The 15,487-nt window shown below is 43.0% G+C and overlaps 1 protein-coding gene across 1 annotated transcript in view; it reads right to left on the bottom strand.

Annotated features, from left to right (window-relative positions):
- The window catches only part of ATXN10 (ataxin 10), a 1,000,711-nt gene that overhangs the window by 825,230 nt on the left and 159,994 nt on the right, over window positions 1–15,487 (bottom strand). Inside the window, exon 2 of the mRNA XM_069228252.1 lies at window positions 3,644–3,829. Within this exon, the coding sequence (XP_069084353.1) occupies window positions 3,644–3,829 (186 nt within the window). The remainder of the gene's footprint in view (window positions 1–3,643; window positions 3,830–15,487) is intronic.

Raw genomic sequence — 15,487 nt, forward strand, 5'->3', positions numbered from 1 at the left:
CATTGACACTGGCCCCCTGTCCCCTGCCCTACATGGTCTGTTGTGCTGCTCCTGCCCCTCCTGCATCGTCCACGTGGTCAATTTGTTGCCTATACCCCCCCTCCTCTCTGCCCTTGATTATCAGAGTCCGTATCCTTGACCTCTGTCTCCCCACAAGTATTCTCATGAACAACTTGATTGCTACAATTGTTATAATAGCGTGGCCTGCCTGTTTTGATGTAATCAAAACTGTAATACCTAAAACATTTCCTTCAGAAATTATAAAAGTGAGGGGGTCGTATTCCCAAAGAAATTATGGTTAGTGCTCTAAAAGACTAAAATGGAGACAGATTTTCTGAGTTCTCAAATAGCACCAAAGCACTTTTAAATGATTTGCTATTTTATGTTTTATTATCCAGCTGATTACTTGACTATATGTTACACTTACGAGAGAGGATGTGGCCTTACTGCCAGAGCTGCAGTCTTTGCAACTGCGGAACCAGGTTTGGGTTTCGGCGTCAGCTCGTCATCCTGTGATTCTGGGAAAATCACTTGATCTCTCCATGCCTAAAACCAAAATGAATGTGTCCTTGTGTAATATAACTGATGCCCATATAAAGCACTCCAGTACCTTCGGGTCAAGTCTGTGCATTTAAAAACTACAACAAAAAAAGATTTACTGTTTTGCACACTTCTGTCATTGGGCTATACTTGGGTTACATTCGGCCTCTTTTTTCTCTGATGGCTATCTAGGGAGACTTATTTGTTATGAAGCTCCCTTACTCATTTACTGCAGTATCCTCAGTAGAAAATGCTTTCAGTTTCCCACTTCGATTCCATCAACATGACGTTCAGATGTGCCACACTTTTGGCATAAATTCAGAATGTTAGCAGTCTAGTTACTCATTAGAACATTCTAGTAAAACTGCTGATCACCAGGGAGTTAGCTGGCAGTCTGCTGCTGCTGTTGAAAATGCATGTTTTAGTCTGCATGTCAGAATGTTTTAATGAAATAGAAGAGGAAGATATTTGAGAACTCACTTAAAACATGTCCTAATGTTTCTTTCTACAGCAATAACCATAATTTCTACGACAAAATAAACCCCCTCATTGTGTTCCTTTCTAAATTAAATGTTTTAAGTTTTACCAGTTTGATTCAATTAAGAGGGCTTCAGGTGTGCCACACTTCTGTCATAAGTAAGACTGTTAGTGCCCTTGTTGTTCTTTAGAACACTCTGGCAGGCTGCAGTAGAACACAAGGGAATTAACTGACAGGTTGCTCCTGCTGAAAGTACATTTTACTGAGAATGTCTGAATTCATTCTCATATGGATTAGTAAAATAGTGTAAATGTACAGATAATAATACGCTCTAATTTTAGCTTCTGGAGTACCTTCCATAATCTCTATGGGAAAATCATGGGAAAACAGTTTTCTCTCAACATGATTTATGAAATCCCAGCAGCAGGCTTTTCACAGGATAAAATCACCTAAGAACACACCACAATTCCTAAAGGTAATATGGTACCATCAACAAATGACTTATGTGGTAACAAAAATCTGTTATCACCCTTTATATGTGCTCCTTTTTGTGACCCTCAAAATGTGCAATTCACTACAATGCATTTCAAAGGGGTGCTATCATGTATATTGGTCCCAAGATAGCTGCCAGCACTTCCTGGTTGAAGGGCTAACAGCCAATCAGATCTCACCATGAGATCTGTGCTTAGGCTCCACCCAGATATCTATATTTCTTTTTCCATTACTAACTCCAAAACTACTCAATGGATTTACACCAAATATCAAAAAGCACGATCTGCGCACCAAGATCTAGATTCCTGCCAATTTTGATGTAATTCCATACAGCGATTTGGGTTGCAGTTGTGTCTAAGGACCCTATATGGAAAATGCATTTTTGGACCCCCCTTTTACTCAGTCCCCCGCTTGCCAGATCACCCCGAATCTTTCAAGACAGGATAGCAGCTGAAATGAAGATACACCAAAAGGCACCAAAGTTATTGGCAGAAACAAAAACGCTTTTCCTATGGAAACTAGGGCCAAACTAAAACTACCTACTGACAACCGCCAGTGGGTTATATACACATAGATAGATAGATAGATAGATAGATAGATAGATAGATAGATAGATAGATAGATAGATAGATAGATAGAAAACGTACAATTTTAAAATGTTCTGTAAATATTAAGAAATTTGAAAATGGAGGCAGTGTCCTTAGATTGACACATGGGAGTCAAACAGAATATACTAGCATGGATGATGGATGGCCTCAAATCTAGTAAAGTGTCAAACTTTACATTAACATTTTGCTTTTTTTATTTTATTTGTTTGTAAATTAAATGAAGTATTTCATCATTTGTGTATTTGTTTGACAAATGCTTGTTTCTGTATTTTGTGTATTGTTTTGCAGTTCAAATCATTGAAATTGCTTAGTTCAGGTGTTTCCAGATTCCAATAATAAGTCAGTCGGGGTCTCCGGATTCCAATAAAATGTGGGTCCCCAGATTTTAGTAATGATTCAGGGGGATGTCTACAGAAGTCAAAAGGTTAAGACCTATACACCTATGATCAGTAGAGAAGCTGAAAAAACATGACAGTGCTTGAGTGACACTACCTATCTTTGATAAACGAAGATAAAAAGTGAGAGGGATGATGGTAATATGGTTCCATGATGTTCCTATCCTTTGTTCTTTTTGCAGGTATGGAAGGAGAATCAGGCAGAGGACATGCTAAGAAATAAAGGCAAGAGTCTCAAATCTACTAATTACTTCAGCGCAGGTATACAAAAGTCTAGGGGGGTCAGTACGAGTATGGCGGTCGCAAAGCGGGACCGCAGAAACTCACAGGGGAAGACGCCAACACCATGGCGGTGGCTTCCTCCCCGGCCCTATTACAAGATTTCTGCTGCCCTGTCCTGGCTGACTGGCGGAAACCTTGAAACAGAGCGTTCCTGCTGGTCTGACCGTCGTGAATAGTGCTATGAGATAGCACTCAGCTCCCCTAAAGGAGCCGAGTGCTATCTCATAGCATAGAGGGAGCCATCCAGCATCCTCCGAATGCACACTGTCAACAAGGCAGACAGTGCGCATTCTGATGGTGCATGTCAGGGGGGCCTCTGTAGCCCCCAACACTTGTACGCTAGCCTTTTTATGGTGGGGAGACTGTCATGTAAAGACTGGCAGAGAACAAGGTTGTAATCAGCAGGGAGGCGCTAAGTTCAGTGCCGCCCTGGCTGATTGCAAGCAAGACCCCCTTTCACCCTGTCGGGATCTAGGATCCTGGAAGAGACGGCGATCGGATGGCGATCCGACTGCCAAACTCAAAATGTGGAGATCGGACAGCCACAGCTGCGGTGGTCCGACCGCCACCGCGAGGCTGGGGGTCTTGTGACAAACAGCCTTATAATGAGGCCCTAGGTCTTCTAGAAATAAAACAGTTTGTCAGCACGTCTCACTGTGCTTCTTACATTTCAACAGACATTAGCAATAAAAATGTTTCATCAGTAAATAGTTAAACAGTGCATCCATAACATTGAATCTTGGAGGGAAAAGTGCACAACTGATATGAATGTATATGCTATTACACAAAAGTGACAATTTCATCACTAGGACTTACGTTTGTGATAATAAAAGTTATTCTATCCATACCTCATGGTAAATTGGTTCTTGGTGTACTGTACACAAGCATTCCTCTGGCACCTAAAACACTCTGATGCCACCTGCAGCCATTTGTCCAAATCACTCTTGGATTCAGCAGGAGTATGTTCAATTTCATGTACGGTCTCACACAAGATTTGCAGGAGCTTTTTTAATATTCCTTCATCCAGGCATTCCCTGAAATAAAGAGAAAATAAGTTGATTGGAAAGTGTTAAGATTTGCAACAATTTCTGTGGAATAATAAAATCCATTTAGACACAGATACAATTGTGAGGAAAGCAGGATCGATTTTGGGGTAACAGGAAATATATTTAACAGTATCAAAACATAGAAAATATTACTCTAAATTGTATGGAAAATATGACCAATAATCTTGACATTAGATTTCAAAAAAGAAAATTATGCTACCTGGAATTGCAGCAATATTGTCATCGACAGCAGGGGTATATTCCGCTGATATATTGAAGTTTGGGCTACTCAGAAGCCCAAAACAGAAAATATCTAGTAGGTGTGTACGTGAGTCTCCCACCAGTACCACGTCCTTGTCCACCCACCACTGAACAGTTCAGAGGCCAGCAGTGCTTTGGTGAGGGGGCTTCTTACGTCGCAACTGCTTTTAGAATTTGTCTTACAGTATAGCACTGCCAAGAACTGGAAAGGAAAAGTGTTATGAACATTAATGTATGGGTGATTTAAGTGTTTGTTTAACAAAAAGCATATTGAAATAAAATATACTTCTTATACATATCATGCTAGAAAATTGTTTTCCGGTGGGCAGCAAGAAACTTGAGCCCTCATTAAACGTCAAGGGCTAAATTCCGATACCTACGCAAACATTCTTGCAGAGGGATCAAAATTACAAGTTGTGTGATAATTATCACACCCAGGCATCCTTCCCAGAATAAATTCGAGCAGATCAAACTTTCTGTTTTTTTTGTTTTTTTGGGGATGGGGGCTCGGAAAAAAAGCAAAATATGTAGAATTCAGTGTCAAATAACATTCTCCACGTTGTGCCACATTTTCGAGTTTAAAACTCAGAATAGGAGGTTATTTACCACAGGTGGTAAATACCTCACAACAGGGTAATGGTATTTATCGTATTCTGACAAACTTGTAATAAGGGCCTTAAAAACAGTCAACATTTGTCTACTACACAGATAAATGTCAGTCAGTTTCAGTCTTCATTGTACAGTTGTATACATTTTACATTAATGTTGTATGAATATGAAGTGTGCATTTTGCTTCTGCACTTTCGGTTTGTCACAATTTCTAATTTTGGGACATTTGGAACCAGATTACAGAATCGGCGCATTGTCCCGTCTACACCACCACACAATTCAAAGGCTGCATCTTGCACAGGCTGGGCCAGTGCACCCTATTATCATGAATAAACTAACAGGAGAACATTGGGGCTGCCTTGGGATAGCGCATTCAGTGAAAGATTGAGTGGCTTCTTGAAAGCCGATCCGTGTTTCAAAGTGCTGGTGGCAGCCATCTTTATTTTATAGAGGGAACAGATCCCTCAGCAGGCGGGTGCAGTGAGTAATAGCACCTGCCTGCACAGTGATATATGGGGGTCCATAGTACCCCCCACACAGGCCTGCCCTCAGTTGGCACACTAGCAATGCACCAACTTTTTTGTGGGGCATTGTCAGTGCGCCACTCAAGGATCTATTTGATTTTTTTGTTTGCATGGGGTCACATCCCCATGCAAATGAGGGACCAAGGTGGTGCAGCTACACATGGCCAAGTGCTATCAGTATTACAAATGGGGCCACACAAGCATTCATCGCAACCATCTCAGATGCATCCTATTCAACACCCGTTCCGTCCACAAACACGCCATCGAACTCTGGAATCTACTCGACTCAGCCTCCCCAGACGTCACCTTCCTGATTAAGACCTGGATGAACCCCTCCTCAGCGCCCGACATCGCCATAGCCATCCCAGATGGCTACAAGATCTCCCGCTGGGACCGCACCAACAGACTAGGAGGAGGCATCGCCATCGTCCACAAGAATACCCTCAGATTTACGACCAGCACCGAAGATTCCCTCAGCACCACCAAACACCTGCACTTCCAGATCCACACCGACCCAAACACCACCCTCAGAGGGGCCCTCGTTTAAAGACCCACCAGCACTGACAGCAGTTCAGCGACTCCATTACAGACATCTGCACGCCCTCACATCCACAGACTACATACTCCTCGGGATCTGAACTTCCACCTCGAGAACACAAACGACAACAACTCTACCACCTTGCTCAACAACCTCGCCAACCTGGGCCTCAAGCAGCTTGTCACTACACCCACCCACCCACTCCGCAGGACACACGCTCCACCCCATTTTCTCTGCCAGCAAACACGTTTCCTTTAGCCACCGCACCGAACTCCACTGGACCGACCACTGCTGCATCCACTTCTCTTCGAGGAATCCACAACACACCATTACCCACAACGGATTCCCCACCGCAGATGGAACAAGGGCACCGAAGACCAGCTGATCACTACCCTCTCCTGGAACCAACCTATCGACACCACCAACACTGACAGAGCAGCCCGAAACCTCAGGCAATGGTTCGACGACTGTGCCAACACTCTCGCCCGATCCAAAAAACAGCCGCCCCGAAAAAAGGCCTTTTGGTTCACCGGCGACCTCCAAGAATCCAAGCAAACATGCAGAAGACTCGAGAAGAAGTGGCGCCAAGATCAGACACCGGACAACCACACAGCCTTCAAGAACGCCATCCGCAGACACCACCAACTCATCCGAACTGCCAAAAGAATCGCCTTCAAAGAACGCATCGACAACAAAGCACACAGCTACAAGGAGCTCTTTAACATTGTGAAGGAGCTCTCCAACACTGGCTTTAACATCAACGACATCCCACCATCACAAGACCTCTGCGACTCCCTAGCCATCTCCTTCTACTGCAAGATTTCAGACATCCATGACAGCTTCAATACTCAGACCCCCCCCTGTCAACCATCAACACCACAGACTCACCGCCCACCAACCTCCTGTCTCCTGGACCCACATCAACGATGACAACACCATCGAAATTATGAACACCATCCACTCAGGGCTCACCATTCGACCCCTGCCCTCACCACATCTTCAACAAAGCAAGCTCCGTCATCGCATCCCCAATCCGGAAGTTTATCAACAGTCCCTTTGAGACCACCACCTTCCGAGAGAGCTGGAAACACGCCGAGATCAACGCCCTCCTCAAGAAACCCAAGGAGGACCCAAAGGACCTCAAGAACTTCCGGCCCACCTCCCTGCTCCCCTTCCCAGCAAAAGTCATAGCGAAAATTGTTAAAACAAACAACTGACACATTTCCTCGAGGAGAACACCACTCTGGACCCGTCCCAATCCGGATTCCACAGCAACCTTAGCACCAAAACCGCCCTCATCATCGCCACTGACGATATCAGGACAATACTTGACAACGGCGCTCATCCTCCTGGACCTCTCAGCCGTGGACCTCTCTTCCTCCTGTTTCAACACCCTCCACATGCTTCAGAAGATCCCTAATGAAACCAGAAGGTCGGTCACCCAAGCCCTCGTAAGAGGGCAAACTGGTCTACGGCAAATGCCCTCTACGCAGGAACCACGGCCAAGCTCCAGAAGAGACTGCAACGCATACAGAACACCTCCACACGTCATCCTGGACAACCCCTGCCATTGCCACATCACAGCCCACCTGAGAGACCTACACTGGCTCCCTGTCACCAAGAGAATCATGTTCAAACTCCTCACCAACGCTCACAAGGCAGTGCACTATCAGAGTCACCAGATCCTCTGGGTCTGTGCACGTTCCCAACAAGTCCACCACTGAACAGCTCCAAGACTCTGATAGATAAATCACAGAGACAGAGAGTTCAAAAGGGGAAGAGGGGATTAGGAAGGGAACAGCTGGGAAGGAGACCTGTAGTAAGAAAAAGGTTAGAACACACAATATGAAAATTATATCTCCTGAAATCAATACTAGACTATGATTCTAAGCCTAGTCACTCTGAAAACATGAACAATCTAAGAGTTAAGTTTAAAATGACTAAGTTTCAAGATGGCTGGATACCTGTAAGGGAATCAATATGAATTAAATGAAAACTTTCTTATTCAAGTACTTTCCTTTACATGAGAATCAGAAAAAACATTCTGACTAAATTTTAAACCAGTCATATAAATCCTTTTTTGAGAATGTATACTAGGACCATACAATATTGCATCTAGAAACTCTGGCCTTCTGTGTACTCTTAAAATGTTTCAACACGAATTGCGCATATTGCAGATATATATATATATATATATATATATATAGTAAACACCATAAAAGGATTGTGCACCATGAATAACACAATATGGATTCAGGAAACAAATCACATAACTTGTCAACTCGAATATTACATAATAAATATCTTAGAATAGTGGCATACAATAAACAACATGAAATAAACTTGAGGAGAGAATCGTGCGTCTTGCCGATTCGAGTGTCACCATGTAAAATACCAAGAAATGGTAGCACGCAATGAATATCAAAATCAAATCATCATTAATCGAATAGCGCGTCTTGCCGATTCGTAAAACACAATGTAAATGTCAAGAAATAACAGCTCACAATAAATAACAAGATCAAAGTACAATGAAATGAATCGCGCTTCTTTTGCCGATTCTTAAGCCACCATGTAAATGTCAAGAAATGGTAGCACGCAATGAACAACAAAGTTAAATCCTCATGAAACGAGTTGCGCGTCTTGCCAATTCGTAAAACATCATGTAAATGTCAAGAAATAGTAGCGCGCAATGGACAACAATGTTTAAACACCATAAAACGAATCGCGCGTCTTGCCGATTCTTAAGCCACCATGCCAATGTCAAGAAATGGTAGCACGCAATGAATAACAAAGTCAAACCTTTATGAAACAAATCGCGCGTCTTGCCTATTTGTAAACTACCATATAAATGTCAAGAAATGGTAGCGCGCAAGTAATCTGTTACTCATTTAAGAATTAAACCAAGAATATGAAAATTCTCAATAACGGTGTCGGAACAGTCCAACCACCGTCTTACCGCCTGGAACAATGATCACCAATGAAGGATGAAGGGAAGAAGACTGGAAGATCCAAATAGACCACCGGGACAGGAGCTCAGGAAGAAGCTGCTGTTCTGCACCGGGACCTCTGAATAGTGAGCACTGGGAGTTGGGCTGGCTCTCTTTCATAGAGTCTTGGCCCAGCCCAGAACCACGCCCAGGCATGTTGCAGGGAAAGTCTCTGGAAGGCCCTGGAAAGGGGCCACACCCTAACACACACTGAAAACCTGCAGCAATACATTGCAAAGGAACAGTATTTGTAAGCATATTAAAAATAAGTTTTCAGGATTGAACTCTGCAATGCAAAAGGTTAAACCGCAACATATCAGCACAATGCATAAATTACGTTGTTTTGAGAGTGCTGGGTTTTTGCATTTTTGTCGCCAATAGAGCGCGTACTGCTCTGGTTTTGACATGCACAACACCGGGCCAGAATACCTCAACAGACAGCTCTCCTTCTACACCCCGACCCAACAGTTTCACTCCACCGACCTTGCCCTCGCCACCGTCCCACGCATCCAAAGAACGACTGCCGGGGCAGATCGTTCTCTGACCTCGCCGCTAAGAAGTGGAACACTATTCCCACCTACCTGTGACAGACACAGGACCTACTTACCTTCAGTAGACACCTCAAGACATGGCTGTTCAAACAGTAGCAGCCCTTCCCCCCACCCCCCAATGAGTGCCTTGAGACCCTCAGGGGTGAGTAGTGTGCTTTACAAATGCTCTGATTGATTTATTGAAACAAGCCTCTGTAGCTTCTTCTTTAATACCACAGTGGCCTGGGAGCGCACAAAACAGGCGGACACACGAGTGGAGCATCTTGGGCACTATTCATAATATGGTCTCAGAACTGCCCGAGTGGGGAAACAATTAACTTGTTCTGTCTGATCCAATACTCCTGAATCAAATGCCACCCGCATAATGTATAAATGTACGTTTTATATTTCAGCATTGTAAAATTGCACCTTCCAGGTTAAACAAGATATACAATTAAACATCGAATTATAATGTTTAATTTTGTAAAAGTATATACTACAAAGAACTATTTATAGCTCTGTTTTTAAAAGGACATTATTTTTTAAAGATTTAAGACGGTCAATAGGTCACTGAAATTAGAATGCTCCCAGAAGCACAGATGGCCTAAAAACCGCGTCTCCCGAAAAAGTTGGAAAATAAAAATACTTCTACTAGGAGTAGGTGCCTACAAGACAACAATTCAACAGAAGGATTTGAAGATCAACAACCCACAGAGTTTTGAATTAATTTCTCCCATATGTACCTACCAACACTACCATAATCCTTAAATGTTGCCCGCAAAAATGTGTGAGGCCAACATTCTAACCTTGCTCTGATTTCACTTTTACAGTGCAAAAGGGAACGCCCTACACTGTCTGCCGCCCTGTTCAATTTCACCCACACAAACTCGCTGTAAATGCGGAAAACCTTCTTTACAACGTAAAATAAATTAACTTTATTTTTTTTGAACGTTTCACCTGTCATATGCGCTGAGAAGCCACATCATGAATTATCTGTTAAGGTTTTCTGACTCAACTCTGACATAGAAATTAGTGGTCACTGTTAGCTACCCACTCTTCCAAGTCAACGCTCAATTATTTTACAGTGATGAAGCAGGCAGGAAACTTGTGAAATCACGAAGATTATAAGTTGTTTATGTGAAATGTTATATTCAAAATGAAACTTTTGCTTCATTTTAAATAAAACATTTCACATAAAATAAGAACTATTGCATTTCTACCCAGTTTATTCGCAGTTCCATTTTGCTTCAATTCCTTAGACTTTTCGAAACCAGGAGGGTTCTGTTTGAGAGCCAAGAGTAGGAAGAGGGGGGTTACAGCCGAGTGGGAAGTAGGAACAGCTTACCTGATGGTGGGCACATAAGGACTGCGTCCTGTAGTTTTCAAAGAATTAATGTACTTGTGAAAGGTTGAGACACAGAAGTGGTTTTACCCTATCATACAGCGCAATTGCCCGGTCGGGACAGGAGACCTTAGGCAAACATTTGTTAGTCTGATCATTATAACTCAGCTACAGTCACAGATGTGCATGTACCAGCCACAGTTTATTGAGCTCAACCCTTTGCTCGACTTGAAGTCAGTAAGCAATATCAGAACATGGACAATAAGTTTCGTCCTTCCATTTCAAGACGCTCTAGACTTAGAAGTTTAGGACTAGCTTGTGGGAAATAACAAGAAATTAAACATAAAAGCCTATGAGTAGTAGAAGACTACAGAAAGAGACTTCAGGAAAGCTACAAGAGCTCTAGGGAAGTTTTAGCATAATGCTGACATCACCACACTGAAAAGAATTGGTAATTAAGGCTGTCATTAAGTGAACAACGTTGTCACATAAATATAAGACTACTCTAAGTACTAAAGATCTTTGTATGTGCGGGATCCACCAGCAGATCAACATCACTGATTATTCTGAAGGAGGCAGACACTCTGGTGGCAGAGCTGCAGGTGTGCACCACAACCTGATCTCTTAAACTACAGAGCTACTGAAGTCCCCAGGTGGTGATGACATCCCTGCTGACTCTTATGCGGCCTAAACTAATTCCCTTTTGCATGTGCCCCTTGAGATTGCACTCTCTTACAGCCTGTTTCCCTGAATGGTGGCAATTTTTCTTTTGAACTGAACAGATTACTTTCACTTCTCAAAAAGGTTTTACATTTGTTAGTATTATTCTAGCAAATAGAATCTCGAAGTGGAAAAAATCTTGATGACGTAGGCCAAAGCATTACTTTTTTTAGACTTAATATTTTTGGGAATTATCACTTTTTTCTCTTTGATTTAAAGCCTTCCTTTTCTGAAACATTTGGTATGGTCATCCTGCCAACATTTGGAATATTTATACATGTATATATTCTTAAGCATCTGGGGTGTATAAATAGACATTACACTGGCCCATTCCAGATTTCTGAATGAGATGTAGCCTCTAAATCACTATAATAACGTTTCTTTATTTAATAAAGCCATAAAGGGAGCATTAAGGGCATGCTTTCGTCTCATAAAACAGGAAAGCATATTCATGGAGCCTGACACTTTACACATTTTTAAAAAATTTACATTGTGAACTCTTGCCCAAATAAAGCCACATCTTTGTTGCAGATTTCAATCTTCACTGGGACAGCCATAACACAATCAGCCTGTTTCTTGGCATAGGTCTAGCTGAGAATAAGCAAACCCACACACATTAAAGGAGTCACTTTGGATGATCTTTTTAATCAGAAAACTCATTTCTGATAGACGCACCCATCCTTGTAAACTGACCTGACATTTTGTAAAGCATTAACCAAAATCACTACCCCAGTTCAACTTCAAAAACAAAACAGATGATTTTGAGATTTAAAAAACATACGTCGCTACAAGCTTGCTACTAACTTAACAGTGAAGCCCCCTTGCTTTCTGGAAACTGACATGTGAATGATGCTACCAACAACTTTAATGTTGCCATGGCTGGGAGTATCCATGAACTAAATCCCCAATCAAGTCGCAAATAGACAGTGCTATGACACTGAGTTTGTCAATTCCTGCACCTACCAGCCATCGTCCTCTTGTGTGTATGCTGATGTCCTTTTATCACCATGCTTTACTAACTAGTTGCACATGGATCTTCTGACTTTTTGGGTCAAGGTCATCAACTTGTCTCTCAGGGACAGCTGCCAGACTGCTTAAGAGTGAGTCACGTATCACCCCAAAGAAATGATAATATTCTCCTTGTTACAGGTCTACTATTCTTAGATACAACTATGGAACGTTAAATTAACAATCAATTAAAGCAATTAGTTAACAATGATAATCTGCTTGACGACTTCCTACATGGATTAGGAGCCAGATGCAGCACTCAAACTACCATTGCGCAAGGCATTGAGGGCAATGGTGATTCATGCATTCTGATATTACTTGACATTTCTGCTACATTTGACACTGTAAATCACTATATCTTTATCACACTATAAGGGGATGTATGGGCTTTGAATGCAAGGTTGACAATAGTTTGAAATCCTATCTAATCAATTATTCAAAATTGACTAAAACTGACACATCGTTTTCAATCCTGGGTGAGCCTCAATGATCTGTTTGGGGCCCTGCACTGTTTATAACTTGAACCAGTGGGTAATGCCAGAAAGTCAGGTGTATCATATCATCAATACCCCATAGATACTGAGATGTATCTGTAGGTCTTCTCCCTTTCTGATATCACTTCTACTACCTCGATCCTTGATGGTATTCAAGCCTCGGTGACAGCTCATCATCAGAGTCTGTGCTCATTTTGGCACAACTGTGCACTACCCGAGTTCTAAAACGGCTTGGTTCTACTGAAATCCTTGGCTTCACCCAAACTACGATCACATGTGCTAAATCGTGCTAAATTTTGCTTTACTATGTAGCAGCCTCCAAAGGCATATCAATACTATGGAAAACAATGAACTTTAAGCTGAGACTCGTATGGGATTCAAACTTCTCCTTCTGAAAAAAACCTAAAGTACGTTATTCAAACTTTCTCCTTTCCAGACATGATTATGGAAATGCCATCCTTTTCTGTGTCCCTGAAGTACACCTGTCCTATCTCAAAGCATCAGTGCACGGCAGCAACATGACTGATCTCTGGGATTGCGTGCTTTGAACAAATCACCCCTGCACCGCAATGGTTAAATTGGCTCCAAATTTACTGGTAGTTCACCTTATAACCTTGTACGTTTCATGCATAAACTGTAAGGTTATGTTAGGTAGATTTGTATAGCACACTAATCACCAGTGAGGGTATAAATACTCCCAGAAGGTTATTTGAGAAGCCAGGGCTTCAACTACTTGCTGAACTCAAGAATCGTTGTGAAAACTCTGATATGTTGTTGGAGGTTATTAAATGCTTAAAGGGAGATGTAAGAAAGGGTGTGACCTCCTACTTTGGTACTGTGTATGTGAGGTAAGTAAAATGGCCAATGGGGTGTAGTGCTTTGTACATTGTGAATTGAGTGTGTTTATGCCTGGGGAGTCAGTGGAGTTCTCTGAGGTATGGGGAGATCTGGGAGTGGTGAGGCAGGTTGAGACCGAGTCTTGCTGCTGCATTCTGGTTGGTTTTGAGTAGGATCATGAGAAGTCTGATGATTCCAACGTAGAGTGTGTTTTCGTAGTTGAGCTTGCTGGTTATGAGTCCCAGTGTGACTTTTTTCCCGGTTGCTCTAGTAGCCACTTGGAGATATTTCACAGCAACCTCAGGTCCTGCACATGGTGAAGTTGATTCCTGTCATGGGTGTTTTGTCCGTAAGGGAGTTTCAGTTGTGTGTATTGCGTGTTGTCGGCGTAGGAGAGACTGTTGATGCTGTACGACTTGACAATGTTAGTTAGTGGAGTTATGTAGATGTTGAATAGAGTCAACTGAGAGATGAACAGTGGGGGACTCCACAGATGAGGTTCCTGTCCTTGGAAGTGTAGGGTGGCATGATGACTTTTTGTATTCTTCCAGTGAGGAAAGAAATGATCCAGCTGATGGCAGGTCCTTGGATGGTGCTCTCATGAACTCGTCAGATCAGGGTAAAGATGAACACTGTGTGGAAGGCCACTGAGAGTTTGTGCAGGATGAGGGCTGCTGTTTTTCCTCAGTCAATGATCATCCTGATGTCATCGGTTGGTAGATGAGGGCTGTCTCAGTACTGTGGTAGGGTCTAAAACCTGATTGAGAGGTGTCCGGTATGTGGTGTAGGTTAAGGTGGTCTGCAAGCTGCTTTTCGATTGGTTTTTCCGGGACCTTGACTGGGTATAGTAGTAGGGGGATTAGGCAAGATAGTAGGGAGATTGGGAAGTAGTTTGCTAGCTGGGTGCGGTCTGCTGAAGATTTCTTTAATAATGCATTGATTTCTGTGTGTTTCCAGGCTTCCAGGAAAGTGGCAGTGACAAGGTGTCTAGGATGCAGGTGTGTGAGTTTGTAATTAGAAAGACTGTAAATTTGGTGGGGTCAAGAGTCTGCCGGGTTCTTATGATGTTAGCTGGTGTTTCCTGAACTTCCTGTTGGTAGACTGGAGGCAAGACTGCTGACGTTTGGTTGTTGTAGATAGTTGTGATTTTGCTGCTGAAGAATTCCGAAAGCTTGTCACAAAGGTCTTGACAGAGGGTGCTGATGTTGGTGGCGGATGCTGGTGCTGTGAAGTGCTTGACGATTATGAGGATCTCCTTGCTGCTGTTGGAGCTGCTTTCTATGCACTCAGCTAGGGCCATTTTTCTTGGTTTGTTGGTGATAATGTCTCAGGGGCACCTGAAGGTTGTCTTGTCAGATGGGTTCCAATTAGTCCTCCATTTTCATTCCAGTTGTTTGCATTAGCACATGGTTGATCGGAGTGCCTGTGTGCCAGCTGCCTGCCTCCAGGTTCTCTTCCATTAGTTATGGTTATGAGGTGCCAGGGAGTTAACACAGCCTGAAATCCACTTATTGAACTGGAAGATGTTACTGGTTAAGTTTCTGGTGGAGTTGGAACGGTTCTGGTGCAGCGGGTGGGACCAATCCGTTTCTGTGATGCTGTTCCAGCTGTAACTGACCAGACCTGTAGTGGCAGGTGTTTTGTAGCGAGGGATGTTGATCTAGAAGTAGGCGATGGTGTGCTCTGTCCAGGTGACAGGTGTGGCTGCAGTGACCATGATGCCAATGAAGGCGGCAAAGGCAGGGTTGAGGGTGTGCCTGGCGGTCTGGGTGGGTCTGGTGACGAGTTGTGTCAGC

The sequence above is a fragment of the Pleurodeles waltl genome, chromosome 4_1, assembly GCF_031143425.1.
Source record: "Pleurodeles waltl isolate 20211129_DDA chromosome 4_1, aPleWal1.hap1.20221129, whole genome shotgun sequence".
Classification (NCBI taxonomy): domain Eukaryota; kingdom Metazoa; phylum Chordata; class Amphibia; order Caudata; family Salamandridae; genus Pleurodeles; species Pleurodeles waltl.